The sequence below is a fragment of the Bactrocera oleae genome, chromosome 3 (assembly GCF_042242935.1).
Source record: "Bactrocera oleae isolate idBacOlea1 chromosome 3, idBacOlea1, whole genome shotgun sequence".
Taxonomy (NCBI): Eukaryota; Metazoa; Arthropoda; class Insecta; order Diptera; family Tephritidae; genus Bactrocera; species Bactrocera oleae.
Genome location: NC_091537.1, coordinates 68042154 through 68064017, shown reverse-complemented (window position 1 = coordinate 68064017; position 21864 = coordinate 68042154). Strand labels below are relative to the sequence as shown.

Below are 21864 nucleotides of genomic sequence, written 5' to 3'. Positions count from 1 at the left end.
TAAATTTGTAACACATATATAATATATAAAAAGGAAAATATTGAAAACTTGCTTTAATTTTCACGAATTCGGCAGCACGCCTTTATGTGCCCTCACCTGTTATCAGCACAAACAGCTGATTTTTATTTGTCAATTTTGTAATTTGCTTTCCCATATCACTTATATTTTGCAACCGGTAATTCTTTCGTCATGAAATAAAACAGGGATAAAAAATAAAATTACAAAATGGTGCAACTATTTAAGTGTTTATTAAAAGCTGAAAAGAAGGTGCGTAGTTACCATTAATTTATGCACAAATTTCTTACCGAATTTTCGCAGGTTGTACGCGCACACCTACGTAACGCTTTCATCGACAGTCTGCGTTTGACAGTGCGTGGTGGTCACGGAGGAAATGGTATACCAAAATATGGTGGCATTGGTGGTCAAGGTGGCTGCGTATATTTTGTGGCTAAAGACGGTGTCAGTTTGCGGGATGTAGCACAGAAATACAAAACAAAGCGTATAGCGGCTTCCAGTGGTGAGGACAGCAGTAAAGTGCGCATACTTGGACGACGAGGATTAGATGAACGCGTCGAAGTACCAACGGGTATACAAGTATATGACGAACATGGTCAGCTCTTGGGTGATTTAAATGAAGATAATGCAACATGTATAACAGCAGGCGGTGGCACTGGCGGTTGTACTGGTAATAATTTTTTAGGGACACCTGGTAATCAACGCACGGTAAAATTGGATCTCAAATTGATTGCCGATGTAGGGCTTGTGGGGTTTCCTAATGCTGGTAAAAGTACGCTGCTTAAAGCTATTTCGAATGCAAATCCGAAAATTGCTTCGTATCCATGTAAGTTCTAGGTAAAGATATGTAGGTTGTCCAAGAATAATAATTTTCATTTTTATTTTAGTCACAACTATACGTCCCCAAATCGGCACTATAGAATATTCGGATTTACGTCAAATAACCCTTGCTGATTTGCCTGGTCTGATTGAGGGCGCACATGCAAATATTGGTATGGGTCATAAATTTTTAAAACACGTCGAACGTACACGTCTACTGCTCATTATGGTGGATATATTTGGCTTTCGCTTAGGTGCACAGCATACTAAACGAGATTGTTTGGAAAATATTTATGCGCTAAATAAAGAATTAGAACTGTATGATGAGACGTTGTTGGATAAACCATGCGTATTATTGGTAAATAAAATGGATTTGAAAGGTGCGTCCGACGTTTACAAAACTATAAAGCCAATTATCAATAATTTGGAGCAGGGTTTAGAAAAATGTCCGGAAGAAATTAGACCATCAAAACTTATTAATATCGAACGTATTTTACCAATATCTGCGAAGAACGAAAAACGCATTGATGTCGTTAAAGAGGAACTTCGAGACGTCCTCGACAGCGTAGCAGAGCGAAAGTATGTACCTGACGCGTTAGAACTACGTGAGCAATTAAAAAGGAAAGTCGGTGAACGCGGACCAAAAATAACTTAAGTTTTATAACATAGTTATATACGAAAGTGTTATACTTATGTATTTATTTAAAAAGTGTAAGTTAAGGCTAAATACTTCTTAAATAAACAAACAAAAAAACAACTTTTGAAGCAACATTTTTTTTTATTTCATATTTTATATATAAACGATTAGCGTGGCGAGGTCAGTCGATTAGACCATGCGAACTAGTCTCTCAGTTTTTGCTATTTAGATCTACAATTTTGCACACATCCTCTTCTCCCTAAGAAGCTGCACATTTATAGGAAACGCCAATATCAGATCATCATAGCATATACAATTCCCACAACAGCCGGTTCTGCGATACCGGAATTGACCCGGATTTTATCCGGCCAAGGGCTGTTATTTCGACGATCTAACCCTGTTTGGATCGGTAAGTTTTAGATTAAGTTTGTCGTCACTGGAGCAACGCCTAGCAGCAGGGTTGCTCCGTATCCTCCTGACCCGTGCTGGCATTGAGTCCAACCCGGGCCCCGAGGTATTCTACTGCTGCGTATGCGCAAAAAGGCTCCATCCAAATTCCACCTCGGTTAGGTGCAATACATGCAATGGATGGAGCCATCTTAAGACCTGCTCGGGCCTTAAGACACACAGGGAGTGGACCACGAGTTACGTGGCCCCATGCTGTCAACGCAATAATGCGACATATGCCTCAACGGCCGTGCAACCTGCACCATGTTCGCGCACTGCGCTGCCACTCCAGTCGAGTGGCCAAAATGGGACCTCCACGGTCCTAAGGAGCTCACAAAGACAGCACAACTCCCAATCTGACCAACCTTCCCCCCCCCCCCCACCTTCATCCAGCTCCAATCCCCGTGCGAGAACCACACAGCAACTCCTGGTTCCTCGCACAGTCTGTTCCGTGTGTCAGACCATAATACGCCGGAATGTCACATCAGTCAAGTGCAATTCTTGTGCTGGCTGGTGTCACTTTCTGTCGTGTTCTGGCCTGCGCACCACACGAGAGTGGAGTGCGTCGTATGTTGCCCCATGCTGTGGGAGTCTGCCCCCGCAATCACAAACAGTGGCGTCGCCAACCAACACCATAGTGCGACAACCGCCCATGCGGATAGCACAGCTGCAACAACCACCACCTACACGCACCCCACTCACCCCTAGGATCACGACTGGACACCCGCGACAAACGCGACTCTTACAATTCAACTGCAACGGACTCCAGAGCAAGATCGAGGAGATAGTTGCATTTATGAGCCGGGAGCGCGTAACGATAGCTGCGGTCCAAGAAACCAAGTTAAACAGCCGCTCAGATCTTCTGAGTTGTGCAGGTTTCAACGTTTTACGTAAGGATCGCGAGCGAGATAATGGTGGAGGCCTAGCCTTCATATTGCACAACACCGTGCAATATCGTCTAATCGATGTTGACATCGACCGCAGGGACACTACCCTAGAATGTCAGGGAATAGCTGTCCGGTCAGGCGATGTCGAGCTCGAAATATTTAATATATACATCCCCCCAGTTACATGTTGCCCAACAGGATATCACCCGAATATAGATGCGCTACTTCGTGGTGAAAACCGTCTGGTGCTAGGCGACTTTAACGCGCATCACGATCTTTGGCATTCCTGCCTGTCAAACGATCGTAGGGGGATGGAGCTGGCGGAACAGATAGACGATTCGACATTCTGCACAATGAATGACGAAGCCCCCACCAGAATTATGGGCACCTGTAATAGCTCGCCAGATATTACCATCGCTAGCGGTGGTCTGATAAATAGTATAACCTGGCGACCTATGCTAACTCTTGCATCAGACCATCTGCCCATAATTATCTCGATCGAGAAACCTCCTGACTTTATTTCTGTGGATAACCGCACCTATGTTAACTTTAACAAAGCTAACTGGGTCGGCTTCACAGAATTTACTGAGAGCACCTTCAACGCACTATCCATTCCTACGGACGTCATCGTTGGCGAGCGTCAATTCCGCAAGGTGATCGCTGCTGCTACAGCTCGCTTCATACCGGCTGGAAGAATAGCGGAACTCCGCCCTAATTTCCCAGCCGAAGCAGCTGTATTAGCAAATGAGCGCGACACCTTACGCCATGCCGATCCCTGTGATCCCCGAATAAGGGATCTCAATTTGGAGATTCGGCAAATGGTAAACCATCATAAGCGGACAAAATGGATAGAGCACCTGAAGTCCTGCAACCTCTCCACCGGTGTGAGTAAGCTTTGGACTACTGTCAAGGCCCTGTCAAATCCGAGGAAACATGACGATCGGGTTGAAATCCAATTCGATGGCCATGCCTCCTCGGACCCGAAGAAGTGCGCGAGCTACTTTAGCCGGCAGTTTATACTGCACCCTTCGACCGACAAGGCCAAACGATGTGTTACCCGACGGTTGCGCAAAATGCCAAAAGACTGCGCACCACTTACTTTCACCGTTGAGGAGGTTCAGAATGTCATCAAAAAGGCGAAATCGTCCAAATCCATCGGCCCTGACGGAATAAACATGCTGATGTTAAAACATCTAGGCCCAACGGGAGTAAACTACCTCACCAAGGTCCTCAACCTGTCGATATCCACTCTTCAAATACCCGATGTGTGGAAAGTCGGAAGAGTGGTCCCACTACTGAAACCTGGGAAACCCGCCAACAAAGGGGAGTCTTATCGCCCGATAACTCTCCTTTCCCCAGTAGTGAAGACACTTGAGGCCTTGTTACTCCCGTCATTCACCCACCACCTGAGCCTAGCAGACCATCAGCATGGTTTTCGTAAAGTGCACAGTACCACCACAGCACTTAGCGTCATAAACGCCCAGATAGTTCATGGCCTGAACCAGAAGCCACCCTGCGAGAGGACGATCCTCGTAGCGTTGGACTTGTCAAAAGCTTTTGACACAGTCAATCACGCAACGCTACTTGAGGACCTCGAACAATCAACGCTCCCTCCAGGGTTGAAGCGGTGGACCATGAACTACCTGAGCGGTCGACACTCATCCGTACTATTTCGAGGTCAAAACTCCAAACTCAGGAAAATTAAACAGGGGGTTCCGCAGGGCGGTGTCCTCTCCCCGCTACTGTTTAATTTTTACATCTCGAAACTCCCCCAGCCACCAGCGGGAATTTCAATGACCTCGTACGCAGATGACTGTACGATATTGACGTCGGGCAATGGAATCGATGGCATGTGTTCAAAAGTAAACGGCTACCTCTCCGATCTTTCTCGCTTCTTTTCTGCAAGGAACTTAACACTCTCCCCCACTAAATCCACAGCGACCATCTTCACCAATTGGACGAAAGAGTACAGACTGGACCTGAACATTTCAGTCGATGGCACAAAAATTCCGACAGTAAATAACCCTAAAATTTTAGGCGTCACTTTGGACAGTCTGTGCTCTTTCACTCCTCACACGACCGCGATAACTGCCAAAGTACAGAGCCGCAACAAAATCCTCAAGTCGCTTGCCGGCAGCTCATGGGGAAAGGACAAAGAAACGTTGTTGGCAACTTACAAGGCAATCGGCCGGCCGGTCCTCAATTATGCAGCCGCAATATGGTCGCCTGGATGTAGTGACACGCAGAATAAGAAGCTCCAGACTTGTCAGAACACTGCACTCCGGACTATCACGGGGTGCCTCTTGATGTCCCCAATCGAACACCTACACAGTGAGGCCCGTATGCTTCCGGTTAAGGAACATAATGAGCTCCTCTCCAAGCAGTTTCTGCTAGGATGTTTTCGCAGAAACCACCCCTGCAGACGCCTGCTTGCAGCGGAGCAGCCTCCTAGGAACATCAAGAGGTCCTTCCTTGACTACGTCGACGACATCAGACAGCACGTCGACCAGACTTCGGACGCAACTAACTTCAGACAAGCACTGACCGCCATTCACAGTGGAGCCATTAACACCTTCACCGACTCCCTTTCAGTGAATGGCGTAATACGAGTCAAACCACCACCCATTGCAGACACAGAGCTCGAGTTGCCTCGCGAATCTAGAGTGACCCTCGCGCAACTTCGTTCTGGATACTGTAGCAGGTTAAACTCCTACCTATCCAGAATAGACCCCGACATACTAAACACATGTCCTGCATGCAATGAGTCTCCGCATGACACTAACCACCTCTTTGCATGCCCTACAAACCCCACTCATCTAACACCCCTTTCCCTATGGTCCGACCCCGTCGAAACAGCTCGTTTCCTGGGCCTTCCGTTAGATGACCTCGACGACAACGAATCTAGAATTTATCACCCTAACGGGGATTAGATAATCGTTATAACAACAACAACAACATCATAGCATATAGCTGCAATATAAACTAAACGATCAAAATTAAGTTCTTGTGTGAAAATTTTTTTTATTTGAATTTTTTTTTTATTCTTCGCGAAATTTGGCATAAATTATTATCCAAGACTACGGTATAATCTCTAAATGAATTGTTTAGATCGGACCACTATAGCATAGAACTGCCATAAAAACTGACCGATCAAAATCAAGTTTTTCTAAAGAAGCTTTTGTTGTTGTGAAGGGTACTATAGGCTCGGGCAACCGAAGTTAAAGCTTTTTCCTTTTTTTCAATCTGGCAACATTTTTTTTTCTTTCGAAAATATGCCGTTACATCTTGTAATTCGAATAATTTCACAATGTTTCTGAAAATACTTGGAAATCGTTTAAAACACAATATTGACGCAAATGGATTTGGATTTGGCCACTTGCCTATTTATTGGGATAACAACAGATTGTTTGCAGGACAAACCATATATTTACGAAAAGGGTCGCTTTACAAAAATGAATATGCAAAGGCTTTTTGCAAAAGAAGTAATAACATTTGTGCGTTGTAAGGAGTTACGAGTACTTCCTAGTCCCTTTGACATATCGGATGATTAGTGAGTGCTCCTATTTATTAATCTTATATATGTATACGCCACTTATTTGATATATTATTTAAACTTGACTTAGCTTTAAAAATATTTTTCGACTTGACAAGTGGCTGTTCCAAGATTTCTTACTTGTACTCTGTCTCCGTACCTACTATCGTCCAGAACTAGATAATAATCTGATGCCATTCGATTTACGTGTACTAACTACGCTTACATATTTAGCGCATGGCCATTTTGGTGCATTACAACATTTAGATGCTTTTCGAGGATACAAAGAAGGCATTTTACAACGTTGTGTGCCCGAAGTATGCCAGATAATCGTACATTTTCTCGCAACCGATTATATTGTGTGAGTATGCAGGTCAGATAGTAGGTGATATCAAAGTTGTAAAATTTTTTTTCAGATTCCCTTCAAATAACGAAGAGACTTTGGGTATTAAGCACGGTTTCAATGCTCGCTACGGTATACCGCATGTAGTTGGTGTTATGGATTGTTTTCATGTCCGTCTTTCTAAGGTAGCTGCAACACAAGAGCAAGCATTTAAATGTAGACATGGCAATTTGGCAATTAATGTACAAGTGGTAATGTATAATTTGTATATGTGACTCGTCTATAGCCACGTAATTTGAATTGTTTTCTGCTATAACAGGTTTGTGATAACAAATATCGTTTCATAAATGTGAATCCTCGAGCGTCTGGTGGTAGTAGTGACATATTCGTCTGGAAACATAGTCACATATATGGTATTATGAAAAATCTATTTGTAACGGCACCTGCATGGCTAATTGGTATATATATACATACCTATTGAGAATCGTAGTAGAAAAATAAAAAATGGAAATATTTTTCAGCTGATCGCGGTTACAATTTAGAAGATATCCTACTTAATCCTTATAGAAATCCAAGATCTATTCCAGATTTTCGATTCAATGCACTTTTAGGAGCAATGCTTGGGGTATTAGATACTGCTATTATTATGCTTACATCACGCTTTCGGTAGGTTTCACGAAGTGTCCAGTTTCTTCATTAAGTTTTCAATAATTCGTATCTTATGAATAATATAGTTGCCTCAAAACGATTTTGCCTTACAATCATCAGACTGCTGCAAATATTGTCACCGCCTGTGTGACTATACATAACTATTTGCTTTCCAAAAATTGCGCCATAGATCAACATCTGATGCCAGTGGTACCTAAACGTAAACCGATGCCAAATGCAATGTGTGAGGATATATGGACAAGTGGTCATGAAAATCGGGAATATATTAAAAAATATCTGTATGGACTAAATTAATAATTTTAAAAATATCGGAAATGGGCAATTACATTTAACAATTATTTTTAAGAAGCAAAGCTAACATATTTGTTGTACTGTACGAAACTATATTTATTTTGTGATTCTTATGTACTATATATTTATTTTTTTATTAATCTGCGTTGCCTTATGTTTGTTTTTCTTTACCATTTTTATACATGAAATGTATATTTGTATTTTGTAACAGTAATTTACAATCATGTATTTAACTTGGTTTTATGTAAAAGAACGTATCTTTGTGAATTTTGTAATAACTGTATTTTTGCTTACTGTGTATTACTGTTCTTTTATCAGATATATTGTTACACGAAAGCTATATTTTTATTAAACTTATAATTTTTAAATCACTTGCCATTCGTTCCTTGGTTTAGATTTTGCCTTAGATCAATGGGATTACCATTTATAACTTAAAACAAGTAAGGAAGGGCTAAGTTCGGATGTAACCGAACATTTTATACTCTCGCAAAGTCAAATGGTATACTCGTTTGAGATTTCTTTGTGGATTGACTGATATTTTCGGTAGAAGGTCAACTATAGGCAATGGGGTCCATATATTTAGTACTTAGGGGTTTGAACAGTTTTGGTTCGATTTAGACAATTTTTGGCCACAAGGTGGCATACTTTAATTGCATTATTCACGCAAAGTTTTACCCCGATATAATCATTGTCACCTGATTTGCATAGTGGAAAGTGAAAGAATCAGATGGAATTGAAAATGGTGTTACATGGGAAGTAAGCGTGGTTGTAGTCCGATTTCGCCCATTTTCGCACTATGGCATGAAACAAGATATGGGTTTTCACCTAAAAGTGGGCTGTGCCACGCCCACTGTCTAATTATGAACGCGGTTTCTATAAAGCCAATTTATACCATCTCAGAGATAAAATTTAATGTCTCTGGCGTGTTTAGTGCTTGATTTATCGCGCTTTTAGTAGTTTTTAACAGTACCGTTATATGGGGAGTGGGCGGAGTTGCCACCCAATTTCAACTATTTTCACACCGTCAATAGAAGTGCTAAAAACATTTGCTTCTAGTGAATTTTGTTATTATAGCATTAGCGGTTTAGGAGATATGCACATTAAACCTATTAGAGGCGGGACCACGCCCACTTTTAAAAAAAAAGTGTTAACTGCAGATGCCCCTCCCTAATGTGATCCTGTGTACCAAATAACAGTCTTGTATCTTATTGCGGAGCTTAGTTATGGCAAGTTATTTGTTTTTGATAAATGGCGTTTTGTGGGCGTGGCAGTGGTCCGATTACGCCCATCTGAAATACCAACCGTCTCACGGTACCAAGAAACATGTCTACCAAGTTTCATACAGATATCTCAATTTTTACTCAAGTTAGAGCTTGCACGGGCGGACGGACGGACGGACGGACAGACAGTCACCCGGATTTCAACTCGTCTCTTCATCCTGATCATTTATATATATATAACCCTATATCTAACTCGATTAGTTTTAGGTGATACAAACAACCGTTAGGTGAACAAAACTATTATACTCTGTAGCAACAGGTTGCGAGAGTATAAAAACGTCAACTTCAGTTACACAAAAGCTATGATACCCTTCACAATCAAACATGTTGCATACAAAAGCACAATCAGTTAGTATTGCAGCTATAAGCTATAGTGAACCGATCTGAACAATTTCTTCATAAATTGCGTTAAGCAATAATCCGTGCAAAACTTCGTAAACATATTTTGTCAAATAAAAAATTTTTCCATATAACGAATTTTAATCTTTTAGATTAATTTAGATGAGATAATTAATATGGTGTGAATTTGCCTTTCTGTATACATTATTAGTATTATACACAGAAACTTTCATTTATACTCAAATATATTATACGAATTTCAAAATGAATAAAGTTATTTCTAATCCACACATCTCTCAAATCTACGAACTTTGGAGAGTTGAAAATGTTTACCAATCGGCACATGGCAACTCTACACGAAGCCTTTTCGATGTCTATTGTCAAATTTGACATTAGTCAAAAGAGCGAAGAACTTAATGGTGTTAGCTGGAAAAATTTGCACGTCTCGTGAAAAAAATTTTAAATTGCCGAAAAATAGTGGAAATTTTGAGAAATAAAAACAAATTTTATGTGCCTTTGCAAGTTGAAGTGGTTAATTTGTGTTTGCATTACAATTTGTTAAGGAAACCAGAAATTTGTTTATGAAAAATGTGTGTGAAAATCAGCTTAAAGTGTAAAAGCTAGCAGAGGTCCCTGCTTGTACATATACAAAAAATTCCAAGTATATAAGGCGCCGTGCAAAAACGAAAAAAAAAAAATAAACTGCGCGCAAGTGGGAGACAAAGAATAAGAAGAAGCACAAGCCGAATTAGATACGAAAACGTGTGCCGAATACATAGCGTAAACAAGTGCTGAAAAAAAATAATAACAAAACAGAAAGTGCGGAGAAATAGAGCGGCAAAGAGAAAAAATCAACCGGCTACATTGAAAACGTGCGACGGCGGCGTTGTGAGTGTTGTGTTTTGACTTCCACAACGCCATGTCGCAAAATCAAAACAAACAACATTTACAACAACAGCAACAACTTGAGCATCACCAACTACAACAACAGCAACACCACCACCATCAACAACAGCTCTTACACCATCATCATCAACATCAGCAGCAGCAACAACAGCAACGACAATGGCATCAACAATATCAACACCAACAACAACAGCTACATCATCACCATCAGCACCAACAACAACAGGCACAATATGCTGCTGCTGCCGCAGCACATGCACATGTTGCTGCGGCCACCGGTATGAGGAGTGGTAATGGTATGCCTGGCATGTTTGGAAATACACTAGGTAGGGGTGGTTGTTTATATGACACGAGTGGTGGTAGTCTCGTTGGTGGCGGCAACGGGGGCGGCGGCGGAGTCGGCGGCTTTGACCTTGATATGGCTGGCCATCATATAGGTAGTGGAAATGCCTCGGCAATTACGGCCACTTCTACAGCACCAGCTGTTGGTGTTAGCATTGCGGGTGGCTCAGTGGGTGGTTATATGCCTTCACATGTCAATGTTTCTTCTGTCGCCGGTGGCGCGTACAATGCCGGTATGTCTGGCATGTCGACTGCTAGTGAAAGTGGAAGGAGAGCAAGTGTGGGCGGTTGTGCATACACACAGGCATCGCAGTCACAACCACAGCCGCCACCACAGCAACCGCAACAGCAACAACAACACACAATTTTGCCACCGGAAAGAATAAAAATGGAGCCACTGGAGCAAATTCTCACACCAACTATCGAAATGGAAGAATTGATAATAAAAAGTGAGTAAACATTTCGTATGCGCTACTTCAAATTGTTTAAGTGATAAATAGGAAATAATGCTGAAATTTGTATAAGAAAAATTAACTAAAAAATATATGTATATTTGTGGGTAGTATATATGTATGTATGTATGTATGTACACTCGCATTTAAAGAAGCACACTGTGCAGTATTTGGTTTTATCGTGTGCTACTTCGGCTTCAAGACTGATAAACCATTTGTTGAGTCTGTATTCTAAAGGCAACTTTTTTACTTACTTTTATGGGTTTGTATTTTGATACTTAAAAATATATGACTTCCTAAGAAAAAAGTCTAATTTTCATAGTTCCTTTCTAAAATAATCTTGAACCTAAAACATTTTCGCAAAATTAGAAAGAAAAGTAACTAAAGTGAAGATGAGGGAGAAAATTATTAAAATCAAAATATAAATAGATGCTTTTAAATATAAATAGAGGCTTGACTACAAAATTAATGCTTTTTCATTAGCTAAGACCATCAGTGATGAACGTTAGCATAAAATTTGTTGGTAGGGAGTATCGGAAGCAACATACAAATATGCTTTCAACGGTTCAGAGATAATGAAGAACGTGAAAGACCACCAAAAAAAGTTTGAAGACGCTGACCTGCAAGCAATATTGGATGAAGATGATACTTTGAGTCAAAAGCAAATGGCAGTCGTGTTAAATGTTGGACAACAAACAATTTCAGACCGTTTGAAAGCTATGAGAAAGATCCAAAAGTGTGGACAATGGGTACCACATGAATTGAATAAAAGAAAAATGGAAAACCGAAAAAACACTTGTGAAATTTTTCCTCAAAGACATGAAAAAAATTAATTCTGTACTGAATTGTCACTGGCGATGAAAAATGCATTTATTTTAAGAATCCTTAACGAAGAAAAACATAGGTCAATCCGGGTCAACCATCAACATCGACGCAAAATTCCGTTCCCACGACAGTCGGGTCTACGTAACCGGAACGGACCCGGATTTTTTCCGGCCAAGGACTGTCAACTCGGCAGAATTCTGCCGCTACAACAACAACAACTGCAAAAACTGTTTTCATAACAGTTGGGTCTACGTAACCGGAACAGACCCGGATTTTTTCCGACCAAGGACTGTCAACTCGACAAAATTCTGCCGCTACAACAACAATAACTGCAAAAGCAAATCGATTCAGTAAGAAGGTAATGTTTTGTGTTTGGTGGAATCAGAAGGGTCTCATATATCATGAGCTTCTAACAACTAAAGATCAATTTGTACTATGCATTGATCGAAAAACGATCAGAATGGTATCTGCATGCTGTACACAAACTGCAGAAAGGTGTTCAAAATATGTAAAAAGCAATGGAAACTTCGAAAATTTTTTGAACTTTCCCATTTCCCAAATGAGTATTTCATTTTTACAAAAAAACTTTTCATACTGATACACTTGGTAAGTGATCAGCGTGACGAGCTGAGCCGATTTAGCCATATTCGTCTGTCTGTCTGTATATACCGGAACTGGTCCCTCAGGTTTTGAGATATCGTTGTGAAGTTTTGTTCACGTCTTTTTCTACCTAAAAAGCCGTTCAATTGTCGGAACCGCCGATATCGGACTACTATAATATTTAACTGCCATACAAACTGAACGATCAATATGAAGTCTTTGTATGGAAAACTTTTTTGTTTGACAAGTTAAATGTTATATCATTCATTCATTCATGTTCGAAATTTGGCACTGATTATTGTCAAAAGCAACGGTATAATCTCCGAATAAATTGTTCAGATCAGACCACTATAGCATATAGCTGCCCCACACACTTATCGATAAAAATCCAGTTCTTGTATGGAAAACTTTTTTATTTATGATTTGTATTATAGGCTCGTTGCAACCAGAGTTTGCAGTTTTTATTATTGTTTTTAATTTTGTTTTAATTTGCAAAAACTTCAATATTTTAAAGTAGTTTATAAATTTATGCATATAATAAAATATATATGTACAAGGTGCGTTCCAAAGTAAACAGTAACAAAGTAAACTCTAGTGCATTAGAATCTGCTATCCTTTATCGACTTCCAGTAAAAATTTCATGACATTTCATCTATGGGAAGTGCAGTTATTGCGTTTTAAGTGTCAGTATGTTTTTGTCACCGGTGCGAAAATGAGCTTTTTGGCGATGATTGCCTATCCCGTAGCAGAGTGCACGAGTGGTTTCAACGTTTTCAAAGTGGTCGTGAGGACATAAATGAGAAATGAGTCGAAACCCAAAAAATCGCGCCCGGAGAAGCCAAAAGTGAAGACATTGCTGATTTGTTTTTATGATTCCAAGGGTATTATCCACAAAGAATTTGTTCCACCCGGCCAAAACGTTAATGCGGTTTTCTACCTTGGATTTTTGAAGCGTTTGGTGCGCCGTATTCGACGTGTTCGGCCCGAATATCGCGAAGATGGAAGTTGACGTTTGTTGCACGATAATGCGCCGTCTCATTGATCGACGCTTGTGGTCGATTATTTGACCAAAAATCACATTTTAACAATCAACCACTCTCCGTATTCACAGGATATGGCACCGTGCGATTTCTACCTTTTCGGAAAAATGCATTTGCCGATGAAAGGAAAGCGTTATGCAGACGTGGAGGCCATTCAAAAGGCTTGCACCGGCATACTGGCGGCCATACCGTGCAAAAAGCTGTATTAAAGCAGAAGGAGACTACATATTTTGAATAAAATTAATTGATTTTGCCGATAAAACCATTTGTTCTGTATTGTTTTTAAAAGTCTTGTTTACTTTGGAACGCACCTTGTATGTACATATACATTACGTATGTACATATATTGTATGGTACATACTATATATATATGTACTTTTGTATCAGAGAAATTTATGAATTAAAATTCGATTGCATGCCTGTGCTTAGCACGAAACTGAGCAAATTATACATACAGTTTAGTTTAGTAAACATGAATTAGTAATCGTAAGAGGTTGAGAATAAAGTAATTAACAAGTTTTAAGTTTTGCACGTAAAATTTCGAAAAAATATATTTTTTCGTATATCTTCCATTGTATACTATAAAAATTCGGAAGAGTTAAGATCACCACCTTAAAAAACCATAAAAAAGTAAATAACTAGGTTCATTTCGATATAATTATGCAGTTTTTATATGTAAAATTCGCGTACCTTTCGGTTACGCAAACCCGATAGTCGATAGATCGGTTTAGTTGTTTTTCCTCTTTATTGTAAAAAATTCTCACTGTTTTTACGCCTCCAATTTCAGACTATGTCGCATGTAGACCTAAAAATTGTTATTTTGATTGTAGTGTCGACAAAAAGGTCGTGCCTTTATTCCTATTGATGATAGCTTATCATCATAGTTTGCCTTAAATAACATCTGGCGATAAGATAATGCTTTCTAGAACCATTTGGGTGTCCTTCTGGCACAAGTTCTTTTTATATTTTTTTACAAAAATTAGGTTTAAATGCGTTTTGGTGGTCCTTATTACTTAAAATATTTTTTGTATCATAAAAAAAAAAGAAATAAGTTTAAAATTAATAATTTTAAATTTTATCGCTTTGGAAACACCATTGCGGTAGGTTGAGACTTTTAAACCGAGCATTTAGAAATTTTTTAAGTCCGATATTAAGCACAGCAAAAAAAATCGTTTAGCTGCCATTCAAGGCGCTAAAATACTAAAACTTTTGCAATTGTCAATCGATGCCAGTTTCTTAGGTTTACATACCATAAGAGAAAATTTTACAAATAGAGACAGCGTACGTGTCAACTCGTATATTACAGCAACACCAACACTGTTCTGACAGCAAGAGTATTAAAAAACAACAATTTTTTGTTTTTATATCTTAAACATATACCCAGTTTGCCACGATGTTTGTACCCATAGGAAAATATCAGAGACCCATAAAAATAGATACATATATAAATAAAAAATATTCTGAGTCGAAGAAAAAAAAATATGTTGCATACACTTGTTATTCGACACGGTCGGAAGGCTGTTTAGTGCCTTCAGCGATATTCTTTTTACGAGTATGTGTTAAAATATAATGTTCATTAATCCGTCCGAAACCAAATTACTACAGACTAGTTTACGATTGAACAGCACTTTCAGATTTGTGGTATGAGTAATCGCTATTGCGAACTAAAATTGGAAAAAATATCCTAAGCAAAACTGTTTTAATCGACACCACCACACCAAATTTCAAGTGTTTCATCAAATAATGGTGTGATTGTGAACTAGCGTAATTATATGTAGGTTTTTATACTCTCGCAACTTGTTGCTATTGAAGCTTCGTTGGGATGTTTTGTCACATTCACCATATAGTCCTGACCTTGCACCATCGGATTACTTTTTGTTTCGATCTTTACAAAACTCCTTGAATGGTAAAAATTTCAATAATGATGATGATGTCAAATCGTACCTGATTCAGTTTTTTGCTAATAAAAACCAGAAGTTTTATAAACGTGGGATTATGATGCTGCCTAAAAGATGGCAAAAGGTCATTGATCAACATGGGCAATACATTACAGAATAAAGTTATTTAGTTATTTTTTTATTTCCATGAAAAAATTGTTTTTGATTTATTAAAAAAAATCCGCAATTACTTAGTTGCCAACCCAACAGTTGTTTGTATCACTTAAAACTAATCGAGTTAGATATAGGATTATATATATATAAATGATCAGGATAAAGAGACGAGTTGAAATCCGGGTGACTGTCTGTCCGTCCGTCTGTGCAAGCTGTAACTTGAGTAAAAATTGAGATATCTTTATGAAACTTGGTACACATGTTTCTTGATATCGTAAGGTTGGTATTGCAGATGGGCGTATTCGGACCACTGCCACGCCCACAAAACACCATTAATCAAAAACAAATCAATTGCCATAACTTAAGACTCTTATTTGGTATACAGGATCACATTAGGGAGGGGCATCTGCAGTTAAAATAAGTTTAATGTGCGTATTTCCTATACCACTGAAGCTATAATAACAAAATTCACTGTGAACAAATGTTTTCAGCATCTCTATCGACGGTGTGAAAATGGGTGAAAACCCCGTCCACTCTCCATATAACGGTACTGTTAAAAACTACTAAAAGCGCGATAAATCAAGCACTAAACAAGCCAGAGACATTAAATTTTATCTCTGGAATGGTATAGGATCATTTTATAGGAACCACGTTCAAAATTAGATAGTGGGCGTGGCACCGCCCACTTTTAGGGGAAAACTTATACCTTGGGATCTGCTTAACCGATTTCAACCAAATTCGGTACATAAAATTCTTCTCATATTTCTATGTTATAGTGCGAAAATGGACGAAATCGGATTACAACCACGCCTATTTCCCATATCACATCATTTCAAATTCCATATGATTTTTCCACTTTCCACTATGCAAATCAAGCAACAATGATTATATCGGCGTAAAATAAATCGTAAATCGGTATTGCGTGAATAATGCTTTTAAAGTATGCCACCTTGTGACCAAAAATTAGCTAAATTGAACCAAAACTGTTCAAGCCCCTAGGTACTGAATATGTGAACCCCAGTGCCTATAGTTGACTTTTTACCGAAAATATCGGTCAACATAGAACAAGGCGGCAAGATCCACAAAGAAATCTAAAACGAGTATACCCTTTGACTGTGCGAGAGTATAAAATGTTCGGTTACATCCGAACTTAGCCCTTCCATACTTGTTGAGGTTATGTTTGCCATTGTAAGGGGAAAGAGAATTGAGTCAGCTTACTGAATCCGATTGTGGGTATTCGAATGGTACGTCTAGTTCGTGTTTTATGAATATTAGGTGAGTAGATAAATTACGCTTCGGGTTTCAATGTTATTGTAAAATTCTATAACGGTTATTGAGGAATATTATTCCTATCTGTTCGTACTAATTCGAAATTGGCACATCTAATTTAAAAAAAAATTTATATATCGATAATTTGTGAGTTACAGCCTTTTAAAGAGTAGCCGCGTTCTTCTCAAAACTATATTTTTAAAATTTACTTTTTTCACTATTTTTTGTGCATGTTCTGTATATAGTTCTCCATGCAATGGTCTACCATTTTTTTGATCTGATCAAAAATCGCATTTTCGGCCAAAAACTACCAAAAGTTTGGGTAAAATTTCACTTAAAAAAGCTCCGCTATTTTGTCTATTTTTGTTTTTTTTCGACCGTAGTTCATTGTACCGAGAATATTTTCTAGTAGGGAAGGTATTTTTTTTTTTGTTTTTAGGGCCGTCGGAGATCTCGTGTAACTCGAAAATGTTTAATTGGTTCTCAAGTTTTAGAGACTGCAATCGAAGATATATTGTATATGTATACGCTATTTGATTTCGTTGTAGAAGTGCAAGTAATATAAATCGGCCAAAAATTGTGTATTAAAATTTTCGAAGAATCGCTTATGGTGCGCATACAAAGTATCTATTTAAATAGTTATCTGTATAAATATTTCTCCAAAGTATTATGTTTATGAAATTTTATCTCTGCACTTTTTTCTTGTTTTCTTTCGTTCGTTATCGCTAATTATATAAGCAGAGTTCGAATTCTAGTGCACCAATTAAAAATCTATTATATAAAATTTCTACAATACAGACATATGCACACATAAAGTATATGTATATATGTAGGTAAGTTTGTATATCTCTATGTATGAAATCATTTGCCAAAGAATCAATATCTTATTTGAATTTTTCATAAGATGTCTCTTCTTTTTGCTGAATGTTCCCTGATAATTTCCACGCAGCGTCAGAAAAATTAACAAAACTCTACAGTGTGTATACCAGAAAAATCTACACAGAGTAATGGTAGTGCAAAAAAAGTAGATGAAAATTATTGCTCTATACCAAAATGGTATTTTCAACGCCAAGACCCAACCCTCGGCACAAACCAATACATTATAATGCTTCGGCGTTGTCGTTTTTCGTTCGTTGACTATAGTCGACATTATGCCATAATGGCTATACATATATATAATGCTCCATATAACAAATATATCTATGTTTATATATATATTTGTATAGATATTACGCAATACTTGTACATATAATATAAGCGCTGTGTGTGCTTCGCTTTGGCATCTTCTTCAATTACTACATTAAAGTTTGTTCGAAAAGTTTTACTTGCTCGTTGAATTTCAATAGTCGTACTCTGTATACTTTATATACGTTGTTGTTTTTGTTGTGCTTGTTTTCTTGCTCGTGTTCTGTATGTGTTTTTAGCATTCGTTTTTTTGTGTGTTTTTTGGTTTCAGCTTTATTTTCAACTTTATGTTGCTCATCCAACTCCATCTTTTTCCATCTATCCGGGCAACCTAACATTATTTACGCTCTGCATGCCATACGCCTGGCTTGGTTCGCTTGCTGTTTTTTTTTAATTTCTTTTTTTTTTTGTGTGTTTTAGGTTTTTCTCACAGCATCCGTACAAATTTCAAATGGGATTACGTCTTACTGCACTCCATACACCACCATATACTATACATAACACATTTTATTTTGTATGCTTTTTCCCATATACCATCGTAATTATTCCTAATAAAGTGTAAATTGAACATACACAAATGGTAGAAACCAAAACCGAAGGCAAAACTAAAACGCACGAAAGCAAATTGTAATGATTTTGCTGAAAATTCAATAAATTGTGCAAAAAAGAATATAAGAAAGAAACCAAAATCAAGCAAAAGCTGTTCATAGTTTCCATAGATTTCAACGTATGATTACGCTTCGAAACCAAGTGGGATTATATGGTGTATAGATTTTGTTATAGATATTATATTTATATATATGTATATAGTAGATACATTCGCTGGTTACACATAGCACATGAGATACAATATTCTGCAGAGATATTTACACGAATTGCCAAACAGCTACATCAGTAACTACATATAGTATCTCTATATATATATAATGTTCCCTTTATAGAGCGTTTTACTTATAGCGACTTATACGACGAGTCCAAGTGCACTCTACATACATATGCTATGTAAGTGCAAACATCAGTTTTTTGGCTAGCTGTATGCATACCTCTATCTCTAGCTGTATGGATACATTTTTTCATGACTGTATGCGTGTATCTGTAATATAACTTTTTAAAGTATCCACAGTTGTATAGGTACACACTAGCTGTGTATTGTATAGGTAGTTGGCTGGTTTTATAGATTGGTTACTTGTTTCGTTGCTTGGTTGGTTCGTTGGTTAGCTGTGGCTCCATTGCCTGACTGCCTGAGTGTTTCGGTGGTTTGCCTGGCGGCTAGCTAGCTGGTTTTATAAATCAGTGGCGTGCCAACGCCTCCCATTTAATGTCCACCACGTTGCTACGTCGCAAAACAGCATTCTCACATTTGTTTCGGCATTCGTGTCGTCTGTAAGCCGGTCGGTTTCATATCGTCGTTCTACTATCGTCGACGACAACACAGTCGTATTCGTATTTATCTGCCATTACAATCAACTTTCAACGTCGTCGTCATCATCGTCATCCAACCAACCAACCAACCCAACTGGATTCGCTTCAACAAAGTATTTTATTTCTATATGTAGCTACTATATAAATACAGCTAGTATGTGTAGACGTTCGTTACCTACCTATAAGTATGTTTTTGTTTGCGTTTCTCTCTACTCTACTTCTACTTCGTATATGGATGCTTGATTTGTTAGCTCTGAGCTCTGTGCTCTGTGCTCCAACGTGATTTCTGCTACATTGTGTTCTGTATCTGTACTTTGTACAATGCCAGTCTCTGTACACGTCGTCTTCTACACTTTCCATAACATAATAGAATGTAGTCGTCTCTATACCTCTATCCATATCTATACTTATACGTAATCATTGTAGCTTGTAAGTATACCAACTAACTTACTATTCTTAGTATATTTTATAGTTGCTTGTTTCTTTATTGGTCCGCCGCCCTACAATACCATTGTGTGCCTTGCCCTACACACTCGTTTTGCCAATTCGAAATGGTATAATAAATTATAATTATTATCATATTAAAATCGTTCTTCTTGCTGTGTAATAAAATGGCAAAATTTTCACATTTCTCTCTCATTCTGCAGCTGTCCAGCTATCCAGCTATCCCAAATGGCACAACGTACTGTCCGTCGCTTTTGTCCGCATATAGCTATAAGTAGAGTGATACTTAGTTAGATACATTTTATGAAATCATAACCCATACATATTACAATACCAACACAAATACTTACATACCTTCTCTCTACATACATACCATATATAAGGTACAGTAATTTTCAAAAAAAGATAAAAACAAAAAAACATTCTAAATTGATTACTTATTCGTTAGCTGCTCTGGGGCAATCATTTCGCTTGGCATCTACTGTACCGTACTCGTAACTCGTGCATCGTAGTACATCGTATAGTTTTGCCGTCTTGTTTGCGCGCAACGCCAGTGTCATTTAATTTTATATATCCAGCCACCTTAAATAGCCATTCAATCGATCCAACTGTTTTCTGTTTAACTATATATACATTTGTGGTTGTTATCACTTTTTTTATTTTGCGGTTGCTGTAATTTTTGTGCTATATTATAATAATATTTTTAAATTTATTTTTAATTTTTGCTAAGTTGTACTTGTTTTAACACATTTTGGTTGGTTTGTCTATATTTTTCGTTTTTGTCTCATTAGTTAGTTACTTACTCGTACCGTTTCTTTTTGCAGCTTCAATGTAATTAGTTTCTTATCGATAGGGTAACGCCTGTTTCACTTGTTCATTTGTACTTATTGTATGTATCTATCAAGTAACGGTACTTCGGTATGAGTGTTTCAACGTGGTTTGATTTTCTCTATACCGTCAAATTACTTTGAGATTACCCGAGAGTATTTGATGAAATAAAAAAAAAGTTAGAAGTAATAATTGTTTTGAACCGATCTTAAGACAGTAAACGGTATGCTCGATACACGAAAATTTTGTCAATATGTGAAATTCTTTTTCATACACCGGAAAAACGGAAAATTTGCTCTCAGAGAGCGTAAGTTATCTAATAGTATAATTTGTATTCTTATAAGATCATTTTAAAGGATTATATTCAGTTGTTAATTTCAAAAAATCGAATTTTCTTTATGCACATACATATGTATATCAAATATACATATATATGAGAATATTCTCCGAAAATTTAAAGTTAATACGCCGAACAGTTTCGAAGATAAAAGCGTATTTGTAAGAATTTTTTACTTTGTGTAATCGGCCCCCAAAAAAATTCTCGAAACTCTATTTTCACAGTGCGTGAGCAAAATTTCTCCGAAACGGCTAGAATCAAGACCATATTTTTTCCGGCAAAATCCGTTCCATTTTCCATTCATCAATTCGTTTGTCACCTATATACTGAGAAATATAAGTGAATTGTTCGAACAGCTTATGTGAAGTAGTGTCTGATGCTTAAAAAATATTATTTTATATAAGGAAAATAAACGTTTTCTAAATTTTTTCCCAGTCGAGCACCCCACCAAATAGTTTTACATGACTAAACTGTAAAGTTTAAGCCTCAAGATATTCCTAGCAGTCACCTGATTGACATATTGAAGACAATTAAAAGTGAGAAAACGAAAATTGAGGTGTAAAATGAAATATTTACTTCGAAATTATTTTGCCTCTACTTCAAATTGCTTCAAGTCATAGTTTTGATTCTTCAGGTTATCCATTTCCGCTTTTACTTGCCACGGAAAGTAATTGTATTATTTTGATGTATGCAAATTGTTCATTAAATGTTTGTAAATTGCAACTGCTATAATATTATGACCATCTATTTTCTTTATTGTTTCTTCGTTATATAATAAAACATATTTTCACTTGTTCATGAACAAAAATTAACCAGAGCTTTAATAGTGAATTAAATCTTAATCACTTAAAATCGCACCCCGAGCTTCTTCGAAAAATCAGTCAATATTATACGTCAGACCGAA

At 37.9% G+C, this 21864-nt stretch overlaps 3 protein-coding genes and 1 long non-coding RNA gene across 4 annotated transcripts in view; 3 read left to right on the top strand and 1 right to left on the bottom strand.

The window, feature by feature from the left end:
- Positions 1-120: 120 nt before the first annotated feature.
- Positions 121-1603, top strand: LOC138855601 (GTP-binding protein 10 homolog). The gene is made up of 3 exons (XM_070106781.1): positions 121-267; positions 319-841; positions 903-1603. Exons 1-3 carry the CDS (start codon positions 226-228, stop codon positions 1487-1489), a joined length of 1152 nt encoding a protein of 383 aa, XP_069962882.1. The 5' UTR covers positions 121-225; the 3' UTR covers positions 1490-1603.
- Positions 1604-6077: 4474 nt separating this feature from the next.
- LOC106617924 (putative nuclease HARBI1) lies at positions 6078-8011 on the top strand. The gene is made up of 6 exons (XM_014235396.3): positions 6078-6355; positions 6429-6698; positions 6754-6931; positions 7000-7138; positions 7202-7346; positions 7415-8011. Exons 1-6 carry the CDS (start codon positions 6162-6164, stop codon positions 7641-7643), a joined length of 1155 nt encoding a protein of 384 aa, XP_014090871.2. The 5' UTR covers positions 6078-6161; the 3' UTR covers positions 7644-8011.
- Positions 8012-9663: 1652 nt separating this feature from the next.
- Positions 9664-21864, top strand: part of LOC106617927 (uncharacterized) — a 45602-nt gene continuing 33401 nt past the window's right edge. The window contains exon 1 of the mRNA XM_014235399.3: positions 9664-10956. Within this exon, the coding sequence (XP_014090874.3) occupies positions 10179-10956 (778 nt within the window). The 5' untranslated portion in view covers positions 9664-10178. The remainder of the gene's footprint in view (positions 10957-21864) is intronic.
- Positions 18693-20538, bottom strand: LOC138855968 (uncharacterized). Its single transcript, XR_011395103.1, has 3 exons — positions 20146-20538; positions 19531-20063; positions 18693-19454 (listed from the first exon to the last, which is right to left on the bottom strand). It is a non-coding gene; the product is annotated as an uncharacterized lncRNA (long non-coding RNA).